The sequence below is a fragment of the Myxine glutinosa genome, chromosome 3, assembly GCF_964187855.1.
Source record: "Myxine glutinosa chromosome 3, kmMyxGlut1.1, whole genome shotgun sequence".
NCBI classification, from domain to species: domain Eukaryota; kingdom Metazoa; phylum Chordata; class Myxini; order Myxiniformes; family Myxinidae; genus Myxine; species Myxine glutinosa.
In genome coordinates this window covers 64119940-64135230 of record NC_136263.1, presented here as the reverse complement: position 1 = coordinate 64135230, position 15291 = coordinate 64119940, and the positions used below count along the sequence as shown (strand labels likewise).

General features: G+C 42.4%; 1 protein-coding gene across 6 annotated transcripts in view; it reads right to left on the bottom strand.

The window, feature by feature from the left end:
- Positions 1 to 1193: 1193 nt before the first annotated feature.
- The window catches only part of LOC137423471 (tyrosinase), a 46471-nt gene continuing 32373 nt past the window's right edge, over positions 1194 to 15291 (bottom strand). For 3 of the 6 annotated variants that reach the window (XM_068110674.2, XM_078774122.1, XM_068110672.2), the window contains 2 exons: positions 11908 to 12092; positions 1194 to 2350 (listed from right to left, as the gene is read on the bottom strand). In XM_068110674.2, the coding sequence (XP_067966775.2) occupies positions 2145 to 2350; positions 11908 to 12092 (391 nt within the window). In that variant the 3' untranslated portion in view covers positions 1194 to 2144. Of the gene's footprint in view, positions 2351 to 10853; positions 11369 to 11907; positions 12093 to 15291 lie in introns of those variants that run through there. The other 3 variants (XM_078774121.1, XM_078774124.1, XM_078774123.1) reach the window with 3 other exon arrangements.

The window sequence follows — 15291 nt, the reverse complement described above, 5'->3', positions numbered from 1 at the left end:
GATCATTGATGAAGACCAGAAAAAGCACAGGGCCCAGAACACTGCCTTGGGGAACTCCAGCCTGAACAGGAAGGGGGAGATGAGAGAAACCCATTCAGGGCCACATGTTGACTTCGACCAGAGAGGAACTCCGCAAGCCATGCGTGGAGATTTCCATGGATACCATAGGAGGAGAGTTTGGTGAGCAGAGCTGGGTGCCAGACCGTATCGAAGGCACGTGATATGTCAAGGGAGACAGCTCTGATTTCCTGTTTGGCATTGAGGATCTCCATCCATTGTTGAGACAGCAGAAGCAGCATGTCCAGAGTAGAATGACCTGGTCTGAATGCAAATTGATGATCGGAGATGAAGCCATTGGAGAAGAGGAAGGATTTGATATCCGAAGCAATGATGGATTCCATAACTTTGCTGATAATTGGGAGCAGGCTGATTGGTCTGTAGTTGCAAGGATCTATTTTTGCACATTTTTTGTGTAAAGCGGTAATGTTTGCTGATTTAAAGTTCCTTATGAAGGGGAACTATTCACTTGAGATTTTATGCACAATTTGGTGATGCATGTTTAAAGTAGTTGTGTTTACAAGGTGCAATGCACCTTGCTTTCCTTGTTATCTATTTGTACTTTCAGTTTGTGTTGTTTGTTTTTGTTTTTTGAAGAAGTACTGCTTATACCAGGAATAATTCTGGTGCAGATTTACTATATATACTCTGTTCCAGAGCATCAGTGCTGCCGAAGCAGTTTCTTGGCATGTGTTATACTGGGTGGGCTTGCACATTGCCTTCTCAGTATTGTTTGTCCATGCTCTATCGTCAATCCTTTTAAATTCTGAGCGTAAAGTAAGGAAGCAAGCAGCATGTACCATTTTAAAATATTTTGTATGGCTCGGCTGGGGTTTGAACCACCAACATTACCAACCTCTCCGACTCAGAGTGAACGCTCTAACCTTTGCGCCACTGCGTTTGGTTCAGGAATAATACAATCATCATACTAAAATACGCAATTTGGTGTCTGCCTGTCTGTCGGACCGATATAAATTCTGTCATTACTTATCCAATCGCAACCAAACATGACAGGGAGATTAAGGGTCACACAACGGAGGTCTTAGCGATTTAATTTCCCATCCCCTTCCCCCCACCCCCTACCCAAGGGGGGTTTCCTCGTCAAGGTGTATAGCCATGTTGAATAGCTTGTCGTGGCGTTTTTCCAATGCGGCTTTTAATAACAAAAGTCATAACAACACTCATGATAATAGCATAACATGAATGTTATTACAAACAACATTAATACTAATAATATCCCCTCTCCCCAAGGGGTTTCCTTCTTGGACAAATGCCGTGTTAACGTTTACAAATAGATTACCATGGAATTTCGTGGAAAACCGTTACCAGAAGTAAAAAATATTATAAACAACAAACACGTATGGTTACCTTTTTAAACAGTCGCTACTGCTGTTTAACACTAAAATGAAAGAACACTAAAATGAAAGAAATTTGGAGGAATCTCGACATCCATGAGGTGATTCATGCTTATTGCGTCGATGAATGGACCTGAGCGTAGATCTATATACGGGTTAATAGCACGACCCTTCCTGCCGCTTTAGTGGCATTTTTTGTGGGGTTTTTCCAAACCTGCTTCTAATAACAAAAGTATAACACCAATGATAATAGAATAACATGAATGTTATTACAAAACAATAACCTCCCCAAGGGGCTTTGGCTTCGCCGGCTCATTGCGGCTTTGCAGTCGGGTACTAGTATTTTTATTATTCTACACCATCAGGAACACCTTTTAAACTAAGCGTGACAGGGACACACAAACACACTTATCCTTTTCGTAATATATGACGATAATAGATGATTCATCCTTCTCGGTCATTTTGTTCAGGATACTGCGAATTTTTCCTTCGAAATTTCCCGCTATATACACCATCAACCAGAAATCCCTCTGGTGCGGAGTCCAGGCTCATTGCAGCAAGCTCAATGGCAGAGGACAACAGTTAACAGACTGACATTGGGTAAAAGCGGACATGGAGACAGCAAACGAATAGGATAATCACAGGATTGGAAAAGAAGAAGAAAAGGAATAAATGTCATTCACTTATTCGCCATTTTGCGTTAGCAAAAGCAATAAATGAGGCTTGTATCGTTTACTGATAAATTAGCTCTTCCTTCGGCAAAAGTGGTTGTAGTTCATCCGGTGCATTGTGCTTTGCTCTGTACTTCTGAAACACACGTTTCACGATGCCACAGACAGCCAGAGAGATGGCAGAGCCAATGATGGAGGAGCACATGATCCACGGCCAGGCCTGTTGTGCAGAGCTGAGTAGCGAGGGAAATAAAATGTCCCAGAACTCTATGGGGTGAATGGTGGGAACGTAAGAAAGAAAGAAAAAAGTATGGCAGTGAGTATAAAATGAGCAAGAGTGTGGTGGTGAGTGGTTAGCAAGATCATGGTGCAATCATCTTTAACCAAAACATTTGTTCATAAAAGCTGACTATCCATGAAAGTTGCAAAAAGGTAGAATATACACATTTATCGGAAAATAACTCGATCTATGAGCAAATGCATTCCATGAGCCCAACTTGGCATCCTATCAATTGGTGTGATGGACAGGGTCCATCTTGGAAAAACGTTAGCAGCTTGGAACTTTGTTTGGGATGTCCAGCACCACTTGCTCAGTTGATTGAATTTTTAGGTCATTTGACTGTTGTTGATATTTCTTTCTTGCCTATTTCGATTTTTTTTTGTTCTTATTCTTTTATTTTTTGGACTGTACGGTACACAAAAATGAGTGTCAAGTAAGGAAGCAGCATATACCATTTTTAAAGTCTTTGGTATGATTCGGCCGGGGTTAACAACGCTGACATTCCAAATTCCGAGGGGACACTCAAACCATTACGTCACCAAATCCAGTTAAATACGACTTGAGATGTAACAGGAAGTAATGTTAAAGCACAAGCCTGTTGAATGAATGAATGAATGATCGTTTTAAGGCCATTTTCCCCGCTAGAGCAGGGGTTAGCCTTGCGGGCCCCATGACAATCATGGTTCCCTGTTTGAGGCAATGTTTTTATGGCCGGATGCCCTTCCTGACACCAATTTTTTGAAAAAATTGTGCTTTTGTCCACAGTGTAACGGTCCTTGGCATTTTTGTTAATAAGGTACCTCACTATTGTGGGCGAAGCCTAGAAACGAATGAAACCCATTAGAAAATGAATGAATGAATGAATGTGGGATGTGAATAAATGAATGAATGAATGTGGGATGTGAATGAATGAATGTGAATGAATGAATGTACAACAGCAGAGAACAGGGGCAACGGGAGATCTGTGGGAGGGAGAGGGTTGGAGGGACGGGGAATGGGAAGGGAAGGGGGTGGGAGAGGAATAAAACACATGGACACTGCCAGGACTTCCAGGAAAGAAAGCCTGTTGACAGATGGAAAATCAAGCTTTTATCCTGCTAATCCTCAGCCCCAACTGGTTCATCTGGTCATATTGTTCGTGAAGGACTTCCATGAAAAACGTACCCGTTCGCAAACAAACGGGTACGTTCACGCATAGAAACATCGATCGTGGGTCCGTGGCAAATCTGCATATGGCGATCCGCGAAGTTCACGTTCAGAGAGTAGAAACCATCATGGTGTTTCGTCATTCACTTGAACTCGATATCTCCTTTTTCATTCCAAACAACATAACTCCAATTACAAATTAAATAGCATTAATATAAAAAATAAACTTCTAACAACATTGTTAATGTTTCCTTCATTGTAAAAACTACCAAGTCAACAGTTAAAAGGATTTTGAGCTGATAGGTGTTACGGCCTAGGCAAGATCGATGGAGACAGCGATGGAGACGATGGAGACTTACTTTTTCCACATGCAAAATTTGCATTTATGTTTATTTAAATTATACAATGGAGTACAAAATGTAAATGTTTCATGATATTTGTTATATTATATCACCTTTATCTATCAATATTGTTGAAATGAAGATCAAATAGCTGTATGTTGAAATATGTTGAAAAAGTCAAAACTTTGCATGGTGTGTACTTACTTTTTCACGTTCACGCGAGTGGTTTTGCAACAGTAGCACAAAGTGCGAAAGGTGGTTTTCAATGCCATTACAAGTGTGGAAAGTGGATTTGCAACACTAACACTATTGCGGAAAGTGGTTTTGCAACACTAACACATGTGTAAAAAGTGGATTTCAACACTAACAGGAAAAAGTGGATTTCAACACTAAAAAAGTGATTTTTCATCACTAGCACAAGTGTGGAAAGTGGTTTTGCATGAGATATATGAGATATATACCCTCACCACATATATGCATGTGAGAGTCAACATCTCTCTGGCACCATAGCAGATCGATTCCACTCATGAGAAGGTTGAATGCCTCAATTATATGCATGCTTCCACATCTTGTGGCCTGAACCCCTCACTCTCAGTACCCAACCTTCCCAGTCGTACCCAACTGCTCCTGGACTCTCTCAACATATAATATAACAATAATGAGTCTGTTATCATATACAGTGCCTTCAGAAAGTATTCACACCCCTTGACCTTTTCACATTTTGTTGTTACAGCCTGAATTTTAAATGGATTAAATTGAGATTTTTTTGTCACTGATCTACACATAATATCCCATAGTCAGTGAATTTTTCTTTTTTAATTTTTAAAAAAATAATTAAGAATGAAATACAGAAATATCTCATTTACATAAGTATTGAACCCCCTGAGTCAACAATTTGGAGAAGCGCCTTTGGCAGCGATTACAGCTTCGAGTCTTCTTGGGTATGTCTGTATCAGCTTTGTACATCTGTATTTTTTTTTTGTTTTTTTGTTTTTTTGTATACAAGATCGAGGCTCGTGAAAGAGCGAACATTAATCACACAGAAAGACAAACAGACACACAAAACAAATAACATCGGGAGCGGTAGACAAGATGGGGAGAGAGGGGGAAGGACACAAACACAACATTTGAGAGCAGGGACCGAGAGACATGGAGACATCGAGAGAACTGTGGGAGGAAGAGGGCTTTGGGGGGGAGGCATGGGAAGGGGGGGGGCGGGGTGGGAGAGGTATAAAACATATGGACACTGCCAAGACTTCCAGGAAAGAAGTTGGAATTTCAAACAAGGTGGATCTGGGGTGAATTCGTGGGGGTAGAAAAGATCAAGGTTTTTGATGGGGGAAGATAAGAGATGGTGGTGAACAGCTGTTTTGAAGACCTGGAGGGAGGAGTGTGATTGAAGTGAGTGTGGCAGTTTGTTCCAGAGGCGGGAGAAAAGAGGAATGAAAGAGTGAAGGTGACCAGAGAGCCGAGATTTCGGCAGTTTAACCATCAGAGGGTGGCTGGCAAATCTTGTGCGACCTGTAGGAATATTTGGGGGACAGAGCACAGAGAGAGCTGGGGGAGCAAGGCCGGAGAGGAATCGGTAGAAGACAGAAAGACCACCTACCTGCCTGCGGTGAGTGAGTGAAAGGCCCTCAGAGATAGCTTCATCGCGGGAGATTCCAATGATTCTGAAAGCTTTGGATTCAACAGCGTGAAGCCGAGCCAGGTGTGAGGCAGGAGCACCAGCCCATAGGGGAGAACAGTATTCCATTGAGCTGCGGATGAAAGCCTTGTATGTGGTGAGGAGCTCAGGTGTGCCTAGGAAGGACTTCGCACGACGGAGGATGCCCAGTCGGCGACTGGCTTTGGAGGCCAGCTTGGAAATGTGGTTTTCCCAAGAAAGATCATGGCAGATGGTGAGACCCAAAAGCTTGAGCGACAGAACTTCTTGGAGAGGATTGTTGAGAAAGTAGATGGGAGGGTTGTCCAGTCGATCTTTTCGGAGAGACATAGTAAGAGTGTGAGATTTGTCAGAATTGAAAGACACTAGGGCATGCCCGTACTATATATATATCTAAAATTATATCCCCCCCCCCTCTATTTACATGAAATGGTTTGGTCCATTCGCAAAGCCAAAGCGAACGGCTTGCGAGTACGGTGACAATCCCCCCCCCTCTATTTACATGAAATGGTTTGGTCCATTCGCAAAGCCAAAGCGAACGGCTTGCGAGTATGGTGACAATCCCCCCCCTCTATTTACATGAAATGGTTTGGTCCAAAGCGAACGGCTTGCGGAGTTTGGTAAAGAAATCGCCATAGCTCGGTAACTACTTGTCCGATTAATATGAAACCTTGAAAAGGCACATCCTCGGGTCCCCAGCAATATACCTGGCAAGTTTAAAGTATATCGGACCCGTGGTTGTCGAGAAACAGCGGTCACAGACAAACGACAAACACACAGACATACACACAGACATACACACAGACATACAGAGATTACTGGAATTATAGATAGATGTTCCACATGTTTGACCAGTCTGTGATTTTGTCCAGGTCTTCAGAGAGTGAGGAGGCTGCAGACTGCCGATCTGAGGGAAGAGGAATGGAGCGGCAGAGAGTGGAGTCATCAGCAAAGAGATACAGAGGATTTTCCAGAGAGTCAGAGAGATCATTGATAAAGACCAGAAAAAGCACAGGGCCCAGCACACTGCCTTGGGGAACTCCAGCCTGAACGGGAAGGGGAGATGAGAGAAATCCATTCAGGGCCACACGTTGACTACGACCAGAGAGGAAGTCCGCAAGCCATGCATGGAGATTTCCATGGATACCATAGGAGGAGAGTTTGGTGAGCAGAGCTGGGTGCCAGACCGTATCGAAGGCACGTGATATGTCAAGGGAGACAGCTCTGATTTCCTGTTTGGCATTGAGGACCTCCATCCATTGTTGAGACAGCAGAAGCAGCATGTCCAGAGTAGAGTGACCTGGTCTGAAACCAAATTGATGATCAGAGATCAAGCCATTGGAGAAGAGGAAAGATTTCATATCCGAAGCAATGATGGATTCCATGACTTTGCTGATAATTGGGAGCAGGCTGATTGGTCTGTAGTTGCAAGGATCTGTTTTTGCACCTTTTTTGTGTAAAGCGGTAATGTTTGCTGATTTCCAGGATGCTGGCAGATGACCTTGAGCAAAGGATAGGGTGAAAAGAACAGAGAGAGGGTGAGATAGAGCGGCAGAGCAGGATTTTAGGACCCGTGGGCTGATGCCATCTGGTCCAGTTGCAGAATCAGAGTCGAGGTTTGACAAAAACTCCTCCACCTTGTCAGGAGAGAAGGTCACAGAGTCCAGGAGCAGTTTGGTTCGACTGGGAAAGGTGGGAACAGAGAGAGATGGGTTTGGGACTAAGGATTTTGAGGCAAACACAGAGTTGAGGCATTCGGCTTTGTCACGTGCGATGTCAACTGTGTGGCCATTTGAGGTAAGGGAGGGGATGGAGGGGGAACAAACACCAGAAACGGATTTGACCAGACGCCACCAGGATTTGGAGGAAGGAGACAGGTTTGAGAGTTCATTCTTGAGTGAGGAGAGATAGTGCTTCCTGGCACTCCTGAGGGTAGACACACACTTGTTCCGAGCTTGGTGGAAGGAACTGAGATTTCCTTCAGTTGGATTAGCCTTCCAAGAGGCAAAGGCAAGTTGTTTCAGGGCAACTGCCTGTATGTTGTATTTGGGGAGTTTCTCCCATTCTTCCTTGCAGATTTGCTCAAGCTCTGTCAAGTTGGATGAAAAGTGTCGGTGAACAGCAATTTTCAAGTTTCAACAGATTCTCAATGGGATTCAAGTCTGGGCTTTGGCTGATACACTCAAGGAGTTTCACATTCTTGCTCTGAAGCCATTCAAGTGTTTGGCTGTATGCTTGGGGTCATTGTCCTGTTGGAACCTAAATCTTTGCTGCAGTCTAAGGTCTTTTGCACTCTGAAGCAGGTTCTCCTCAAGAATTTGCCTGTATTTAGCTCTATTCATTGTTCCCTCTATCTATACAAGTCGCCCAGTCATTGCCGCTGAAAAGCATCCCCATAGCATGATGCTGCCACCACCATGATCCACCGTAGGGATGGTGTTAGATGGGTGATGAGCTGTGCTCGGTTGCCACCAGTCGCGCTTTGCATTCAGGCCAAAGAGTTTAATTTTCGTCTCAACATACCACAGAATAGTTTGCCTCATGCTCTCAGAGTCTTTCACGTGCCTTTCTGCAAATTCCAAGCATGCTGTCATGTGCCTTTTTCTCAGGAGTGGCTTCCGTTTGGCCGCTCTCCCATAAAGCCGAAATTTGTGAAGTGCTGCAGAGATGGTTGTCCTTTTGGCAGGTTCGCCCATCTTAGCCAAGGAACTCTGTAATTCTGTCAGAGTAGTCATTGGTTTCTTGGTGACCTCCCTGACAAAGGTCCTTCTTGCCGTTTGGTCAGACAGCCAGTTCTAGGAAGAGTCTGGGTAGTTCCATATTCTTTCCAATTCCCAATGACTTTCCAATTCCCAATTCCTAATGAGCTCTTGGGAACGTTCAACACTAGAATTTGTTTTATACAGTCGTGGCCAAAAATATTGGCACCCTTGCACGTTTTTCAAATAACACACAATTTTCTCTGAAAAAATAAGTTGAAATTGGCAAAAGTATTTGGTCTCCACAATTCTTTATTTCACTGTTAATATTAGAGAACCTTTGTTTTTGATTCAGAACTTAATATATTCTTTTAAATGAGAAAATGAAATGAAATGGCATTGACAAAATTATTGACACCCTGAACTTAATATCAGGTAGCACGGTCTTTGGACAAAATAACTGCAGTCAAGCGTTTTCCTATAGCCATGAATGAGCTTCCTACACCTCTCTACAGGCAGTTTGTCCCACTCCTCTTGTGCAAACTGCTCCAGTTCTCCCAGATTTGAAGGGTGCCTTCTCCCAACTGCTGCTTTCAGATCTCCCCCACAGGTGTTCAATGGGATTTCGATTTGGACTCATTGCTGGCCAATTCAGAACAGTCCAGTGTTTTGTCTTGAACCATTCATTCATGGGTGATTTTTGAAGTGTATTTGTGGTCATTGTCCTGCTGCAAGACCCATGACCTTCGACGGAGACCCAGCTTTCTGACACTTGGTTGAACATTGTGCTCCAAAATGCCTCGGTAATCTCCTGATTTCATGATGCCATGCACACATTCAAGGCACCCAGTGCCAGAGGCAGCACAGCAACCCCAAAACATCACTGAACCTCCTCCATGTTTGACTGTCGGGAAGGTGTTCTTTTCTTTGAAGGCTTCATTTTGTTTTATGTAAACATAGAGATGATGTGCTTCCCCAAAAAGCTCTAATTTGGTCTCATCTGTCCATAGGACATTCTCCCAGAAGGATTTTGGCTTGTCCAGGTGTGTTTTGGAAAACTCCAGTCGGGCTTTCTTATGTCTCTCTTTCTCAGCAGTGTGTTCCTCCAGGGTCTCCTACCATAGAACCCCCTTTCATTGAGTTGGCGACGGATGGTGCGAGTTGAAACTGTCGTAACTTGTGTCTGAAGGTCAGCTTGAATCTGTTTGGCAGTTGCTCGAGGTCCTTTTTCCACCATTCGAACAATCCTTTGCTGCAATCTTCCATCAAGTTTTCTCTTGCAGCCACATCCAGGGAGGTTGGCTACAGTGCCATGGGCCTTAATCTTCCTGATAACATTGTGTACAGTGGATACAGGAACATCAAGGTCTCTGGAGATGGACTTGTAGCCTCGAGATTGTTTCTCGATTTGTTTCTTGGTTTCTCCATACAATCTTGTGTCTGACCTCCTCAGACAATTCTCTGGTTTTCTTTCTTTTCTCCATGCTCATTGCGGTACACACAGTGAAACAAAACAGCAGAATGACTCCTTTTCTATGTTCAAACTGGTTGAATGAGTGATTTTTATATTGCAGACATCTGAAACTCACCACAGGTGAGTTCAATTCCAAAGTAAAGGAGAATCACCTGCTTGAAATTTAATTATTTTTACAACTTCTTAAAGGTGCCAATAATATTGTCTGGGATATTTTAGGATTTCTGTGTGGAATAAGCTAAGATTTAGTAACTTTTTCCGCTTTTTTTGTTTTGTTCCACTGCAAACAAAAGAAATACATATGTGGATACCCAAATATTTCTTTATTTCAACAAATTTCTGGAAAAAATGGTGCATTATTTGAAAAAAGTGCAAGGGTGCCAATATTTTTGGCAATGACTGTACACTTCCTCAGATCTATGCCTTCTAAAAATTATATCAAGGAGTTCTACAGATAATAAATACCTTGGACTTCATGGTAGAGTTTCTGCTATGACATAAACTGTCAACTGTGGAACCTTATATAGAAAGGTGTGTTTCTTTCAAAATAATGTCCAGTCAATTGAGTCAGCCACAGGTGGACTCCAATCAAGTTGTTGAGACATCTAAAGGGTGATTAAAGGAAATTGGATGCACATATGCTCAATTTGGAGTGTCATTGCAAAGGAGTTGAATAATTATTGACTCAAGACATTTCAGCTTTTTGTTTTCAATCATTTTGTAAAAAATTCTAAAAATAAATGAATTCCACTTTTACATTATGGGTTATTATGTGTAGATCAGTGACAAAAAAACTCAATTGAATCCATTTTAAATTCAGACAGCATCACAACAAAATGTGAAAAAGTCAAGGGGTGTGAGTACTTTCTGAAGGCACTGGAATGTGATGACAATACAATGAGAAGTGCTTTGACGGTGCTTTGATATCTCAAGCGTTTGATACAGTATGGCATTCCACCTTACTCCCCAAACTCTCTGCCTATGGCACCCAAGGGCAACTCTCCTCTCTTTTGTAACTGACTTCCTCCACTGTCGTAGTCAACATGTGGCATTCAACGGAATCCTTTCATCTCCTCTCTCTGTCGAGGTTGCAGAGCTCTGGCAGTGTTCTGGGCCCATTCTTCATAAACAATCGATTGGACTTTCTGGAAAATCGTCTTCATCAATTTGCTGATGACTCCACCCTATGCCGTGACATCCCTTTTCCTTAAAATAGACAGGCAGCAGCCTCTTCAAACCTTGACAAAATCACAAGCTGGTCAAACACTTGGAATACTCTTTCAATCCAGACAAATCACACACTCATTATCTCTCTCCAAAAGGACAGTATGACAAACACTCCTATCTACTTTATTAATATGCTCTTGATGAAGTTCAATCATAAAAACTCCCGCATTTCACTATCAGCCATGATCTTTCTTAGGCAAACCACATTTCAAGTTGGCTTCCAAAACTAGGCAGCGATTGGGCATCCTCCATCATACAAAGTCCTTCCTTGGCAAAGTCCTTGATGTCATGGAAACCAAGGCCATCAAGATTATTGGAATGTTCCACAATAAATCTGAGTCTATGGACCTATCAGTTTTCCATCACAGACAGGTCAGTGGTCTCTGTTTTTGACCACCTCCTTTCTGGTCTTGCACCCTCTGGTCTTTCCGTGCTTTGTCTCCCCCAGGATTCTGCAGGGCACACACAATCCACCATCAACTCCCTTCTCGTGAAACTACCTAAAAGCAGAATCACTACTCACCTCCACTCATTTGTTCCTCTTTTCTCCCACCTGTGGAACCAATTTACACATTCTCTTCAATCACATCCTTTCCTCCAAGTCTTCAAGACTTCATCACCATCTCAGATCATTCCCCATCCAAAACCATGATCTCGTCTACCCCAGTTAATCCCAGATGCCCCACTCCCTAGCCCACCTCCTTCCAAATTTCCAGTACTTGATAGTTTGCTTCTCTATACATCTTGTCCACCTCATGCATCTTCCCCTACCCTCATCCTTCCCCCTTCCCTTCCCATTGTTTGTCCAAGTCTCCCTTTGTTTTGTTCCTCAAGCTTGATGTTGGTGTCCACTCCCACCCCACCCTCTCTACAGTTCCTTTTGTTAGTTCTAGGGCTTCCACAAGCCTTGACTCTGTATAAAAAAAACACAAGAGACTGGAGCTTTTGTGATGATGATATTGTTTGCGAGCAAATGTAATAGACATAGAACCTGACTGATTGTTGCTGATGTCATAGCTGTAGCCGAAAGTGTTTGCTGGAAGCATTCCCTCAGATTGGCGCACAAGGGGGAAGAAAGGAACCATGAAATCCTCACGGTTGTGTCCCACCGTGGCACCCTGGCTGGGCAGGACCATCTCATTGGCATTGTGACGAAAGAGCCACACCTCGAATATGCTGCAGAACAACATGTCAGGTTAGAAACTACAGCAGGGTCTTAACATTCACGTATGTATGATGCAGGTCGTAGATGTGAGAACCAGTGGGTGGGGAAGGCAGGGAGCCACTACCCTCCCTTAATGGTTGGCAGAGGGGATATGCCTCTTCTCCCACAAAAGTTGCCTGCATGCATATTATGCCTTACATGTTCTCAGAAAGAGAATATTACATATGAAGCATGTAATCTATTTGTGTCCTGATCAGAACGCATAACCATTGTCCTGAACGCATTGTCCTGATCAGAACGTTATTTTTGACGGGCTTTACACTAGTATATATACAGTACCTATATAGAAAGTCTACACCCCCTTTAGAAAATTTTCACCTTTTATTACCTTTTCGACTGGAATTAAATTGCAGTAAAACGATCTTTTTCCACCCTTATTTACACATTGTAACCCTCAACTTCCACGTGAAAAACAAATTCTACAAATTCAGAAAATTTATCAAAATATAAAACTTTGTTGGAAAAGTGTCCACCCCCCTGAGTTAATACTTGGTGGAAGCACATTTGACAGCAATTACAGCTGTGAGTCTGTTGGGATAGGCCTCTACCAACTTTGCACACTTTGATTGGGCAATATTTCCCCATTCCTCTGTACAAAACTGTTCAAGCTCAGTCAAGTCGTGCCAGAGGTTATCGATTGGATTTAGGTTGGGGCTCTGATTGGGCCACTCAAGGATATTTATGTTTTTGTTCCTTAGCCACTCCCATGTCGTTTTGCCTGTGTGCTTCGGGTCGTTGTCACGCTTAAAAGTGAACTTCCATCGCAATTTCAACTTTCTAGCAGAGGGCAGCAGGTTTTCCTCAAGGATTTTTCTTTATTTTGATCCATCGATTTTCTCTTCCAGCCTGACAAGTGCATGCATGTATATATATATACAGTCACATGAAAAAGTAAGTACACTCCATGTAAAGTTTTGACTCTTTCAACATATTTCAACATACAGCTATTTGATCTTCATTTCAACAATATTGAGAGATAAAGGTGATATAATATAACAAATACCATGAAACATTTACATTTTGTAGTCCATTGTATAATTTAAATAAACATAAATGCAAATTTTGCATGTGTAAAATGTAAGTACACCCTTGGCTCTAATAGGTGGTATTGCCCCCTTTGGCAGAAACAACCTCAAGTAGGTGTTTCTTATAACTGTCTACCAGTCTCTGACATCGACTGGGAGAAATTTTTGCTCACTCCATGCAGAATTCTTTCAGCTGTGCGATGTTTGAGGGGTTTCTTGCATGCACAGCTCGTTTCAAATCCCCCCACAACATCCTGATGGAATTTAGATCCGGGCTTTGACTTGGCCATTCCAGAACCCTCCATTTCTTTCTTTTCAGCCATTCCTTGGTGGATTTACTGGTATGTTTAGGGTCATTGTCATGTTGCAAGGTCCACCTTCGGTTGAGCTTCAACTTTCCGACAGATGGCCTCACATTATCCTCAAGCACCCTCTGGTACAATGAAGAATTCATAGTGGATTCTATGATGGTGAGCTGTCCAGGCCCTGATGCAGCAAAGCTGCCCCAAATCATAATATTTCCACCACCAGGCTTTACAGTTGGTATCAGGTTCTTGTGGTCAAATGCTGTCTTTGGTTTTCGCCAAACATGTCTTCTGGTACTGTGCCCAAATAGCTCTACCTTTGACTCATCTGTCCAGAGCACATTGTTCCAGAAGTGCTGGTCTTTGCCTCGGTGTTCATTGGCAAACTTTAGTCTTGCCCTGATGTTCTTTCTGGACAGCAAAAGTTTCCTCCTGGCACACCTCCCATGTAGATCAAATTTGTGCAGCCTCTTTCTAATGGTAGACTCGTGCACTTTGACATCAACAGTGGCAAGAGCTACCTATAGGTTCCGTGATGACATTCTGGAGTTCTTAGAGACTTCTTTCAGCATCTTACGGTCTGCTCTCGGGCTGAACTTGCTGGGGCGGCCTGGCCTGAACAAGTTGGCAGTTGTTTGGAATCTTCTCCACTTGTAGATGATCTTCCGAACAGTCGAATGATTGATTTCAAATTGTTTGGAGATCTTTTTAAATCCCTTCCCAGACTCGTAGGCATCTATAACCTTCTTTCTGAAGGCCTCAGAGAGCTCTTTTGATCTAGGCATGGTGACGCCGCACACTTCAACAACAAAGAGCAAACCAAACTAAATGTCTGAGGTTTAAATAAGACAGGTTCCTCCAAGATCCTCTCTAATGATGTTCTAATCATTTGCACCTGAGCTGGTGCACCTGATTCTAATTTTAGGTATTTGAAGTAGTGATAAATGTAGGGGTGTACTTACTTTTTCCACATGCGACATTTGCATTTATGTTTATTTAAATTATACAATGGACTACAAAATGTAAATGTTTCATGATATTTGTTAGATTATATCACCTTTATCTATCAATATTGTTGAAATGAAGATCAAATAGCTGTATGTTGAAATATGTTGAAAAAGTCAAAACTTTACATGGTGTGTCCTTACTTTTTCACGTGACTGTATATGGATACATATATATATATGTATATATATATATATATATATATATATATATATATATATATATATATATATATATATATATATATATACGTATATATATATATATATATATATATATATATATATATATATATATATATATATATATATATAGATACATATGTGTATATATATATATATATATATATATATATATATATATATATATATATATATATACAGTATATTGTTACGGATCTGGGACGACGGTGCTCCCCTTACCAAGGGGGGTTAACCCCTTGTCCGTTATACTGGCCGTCGCCGATCCTGGGGGTCTGTGACGTCACTGGTGGTCAGCCACGACCAGGGTAATCGGGCCAGAGACCCCCCAAAAAAGACCCCCCGAATACCTGCTTACCGTGACCTCCCAACCAGCGAGGAGACAGCCCCGCCCAAGTCGCGACGGTAATGGACACGCTGAGCAAAGCGAGTCACGACCCAGGCCGTTAACAATGACTAACCCGATTATAGCGGTTTTAATCATGCCACGTAGACCAATGGAAAGAAAAGACTAAAGCAACTGGATGGAGACGAAACCAAAGCTTGGAGAAGGAACACACATTTATTATAACAAACACCAGAGGAAAAGAAAGATCAAAGCTGTCCAAAGATAGA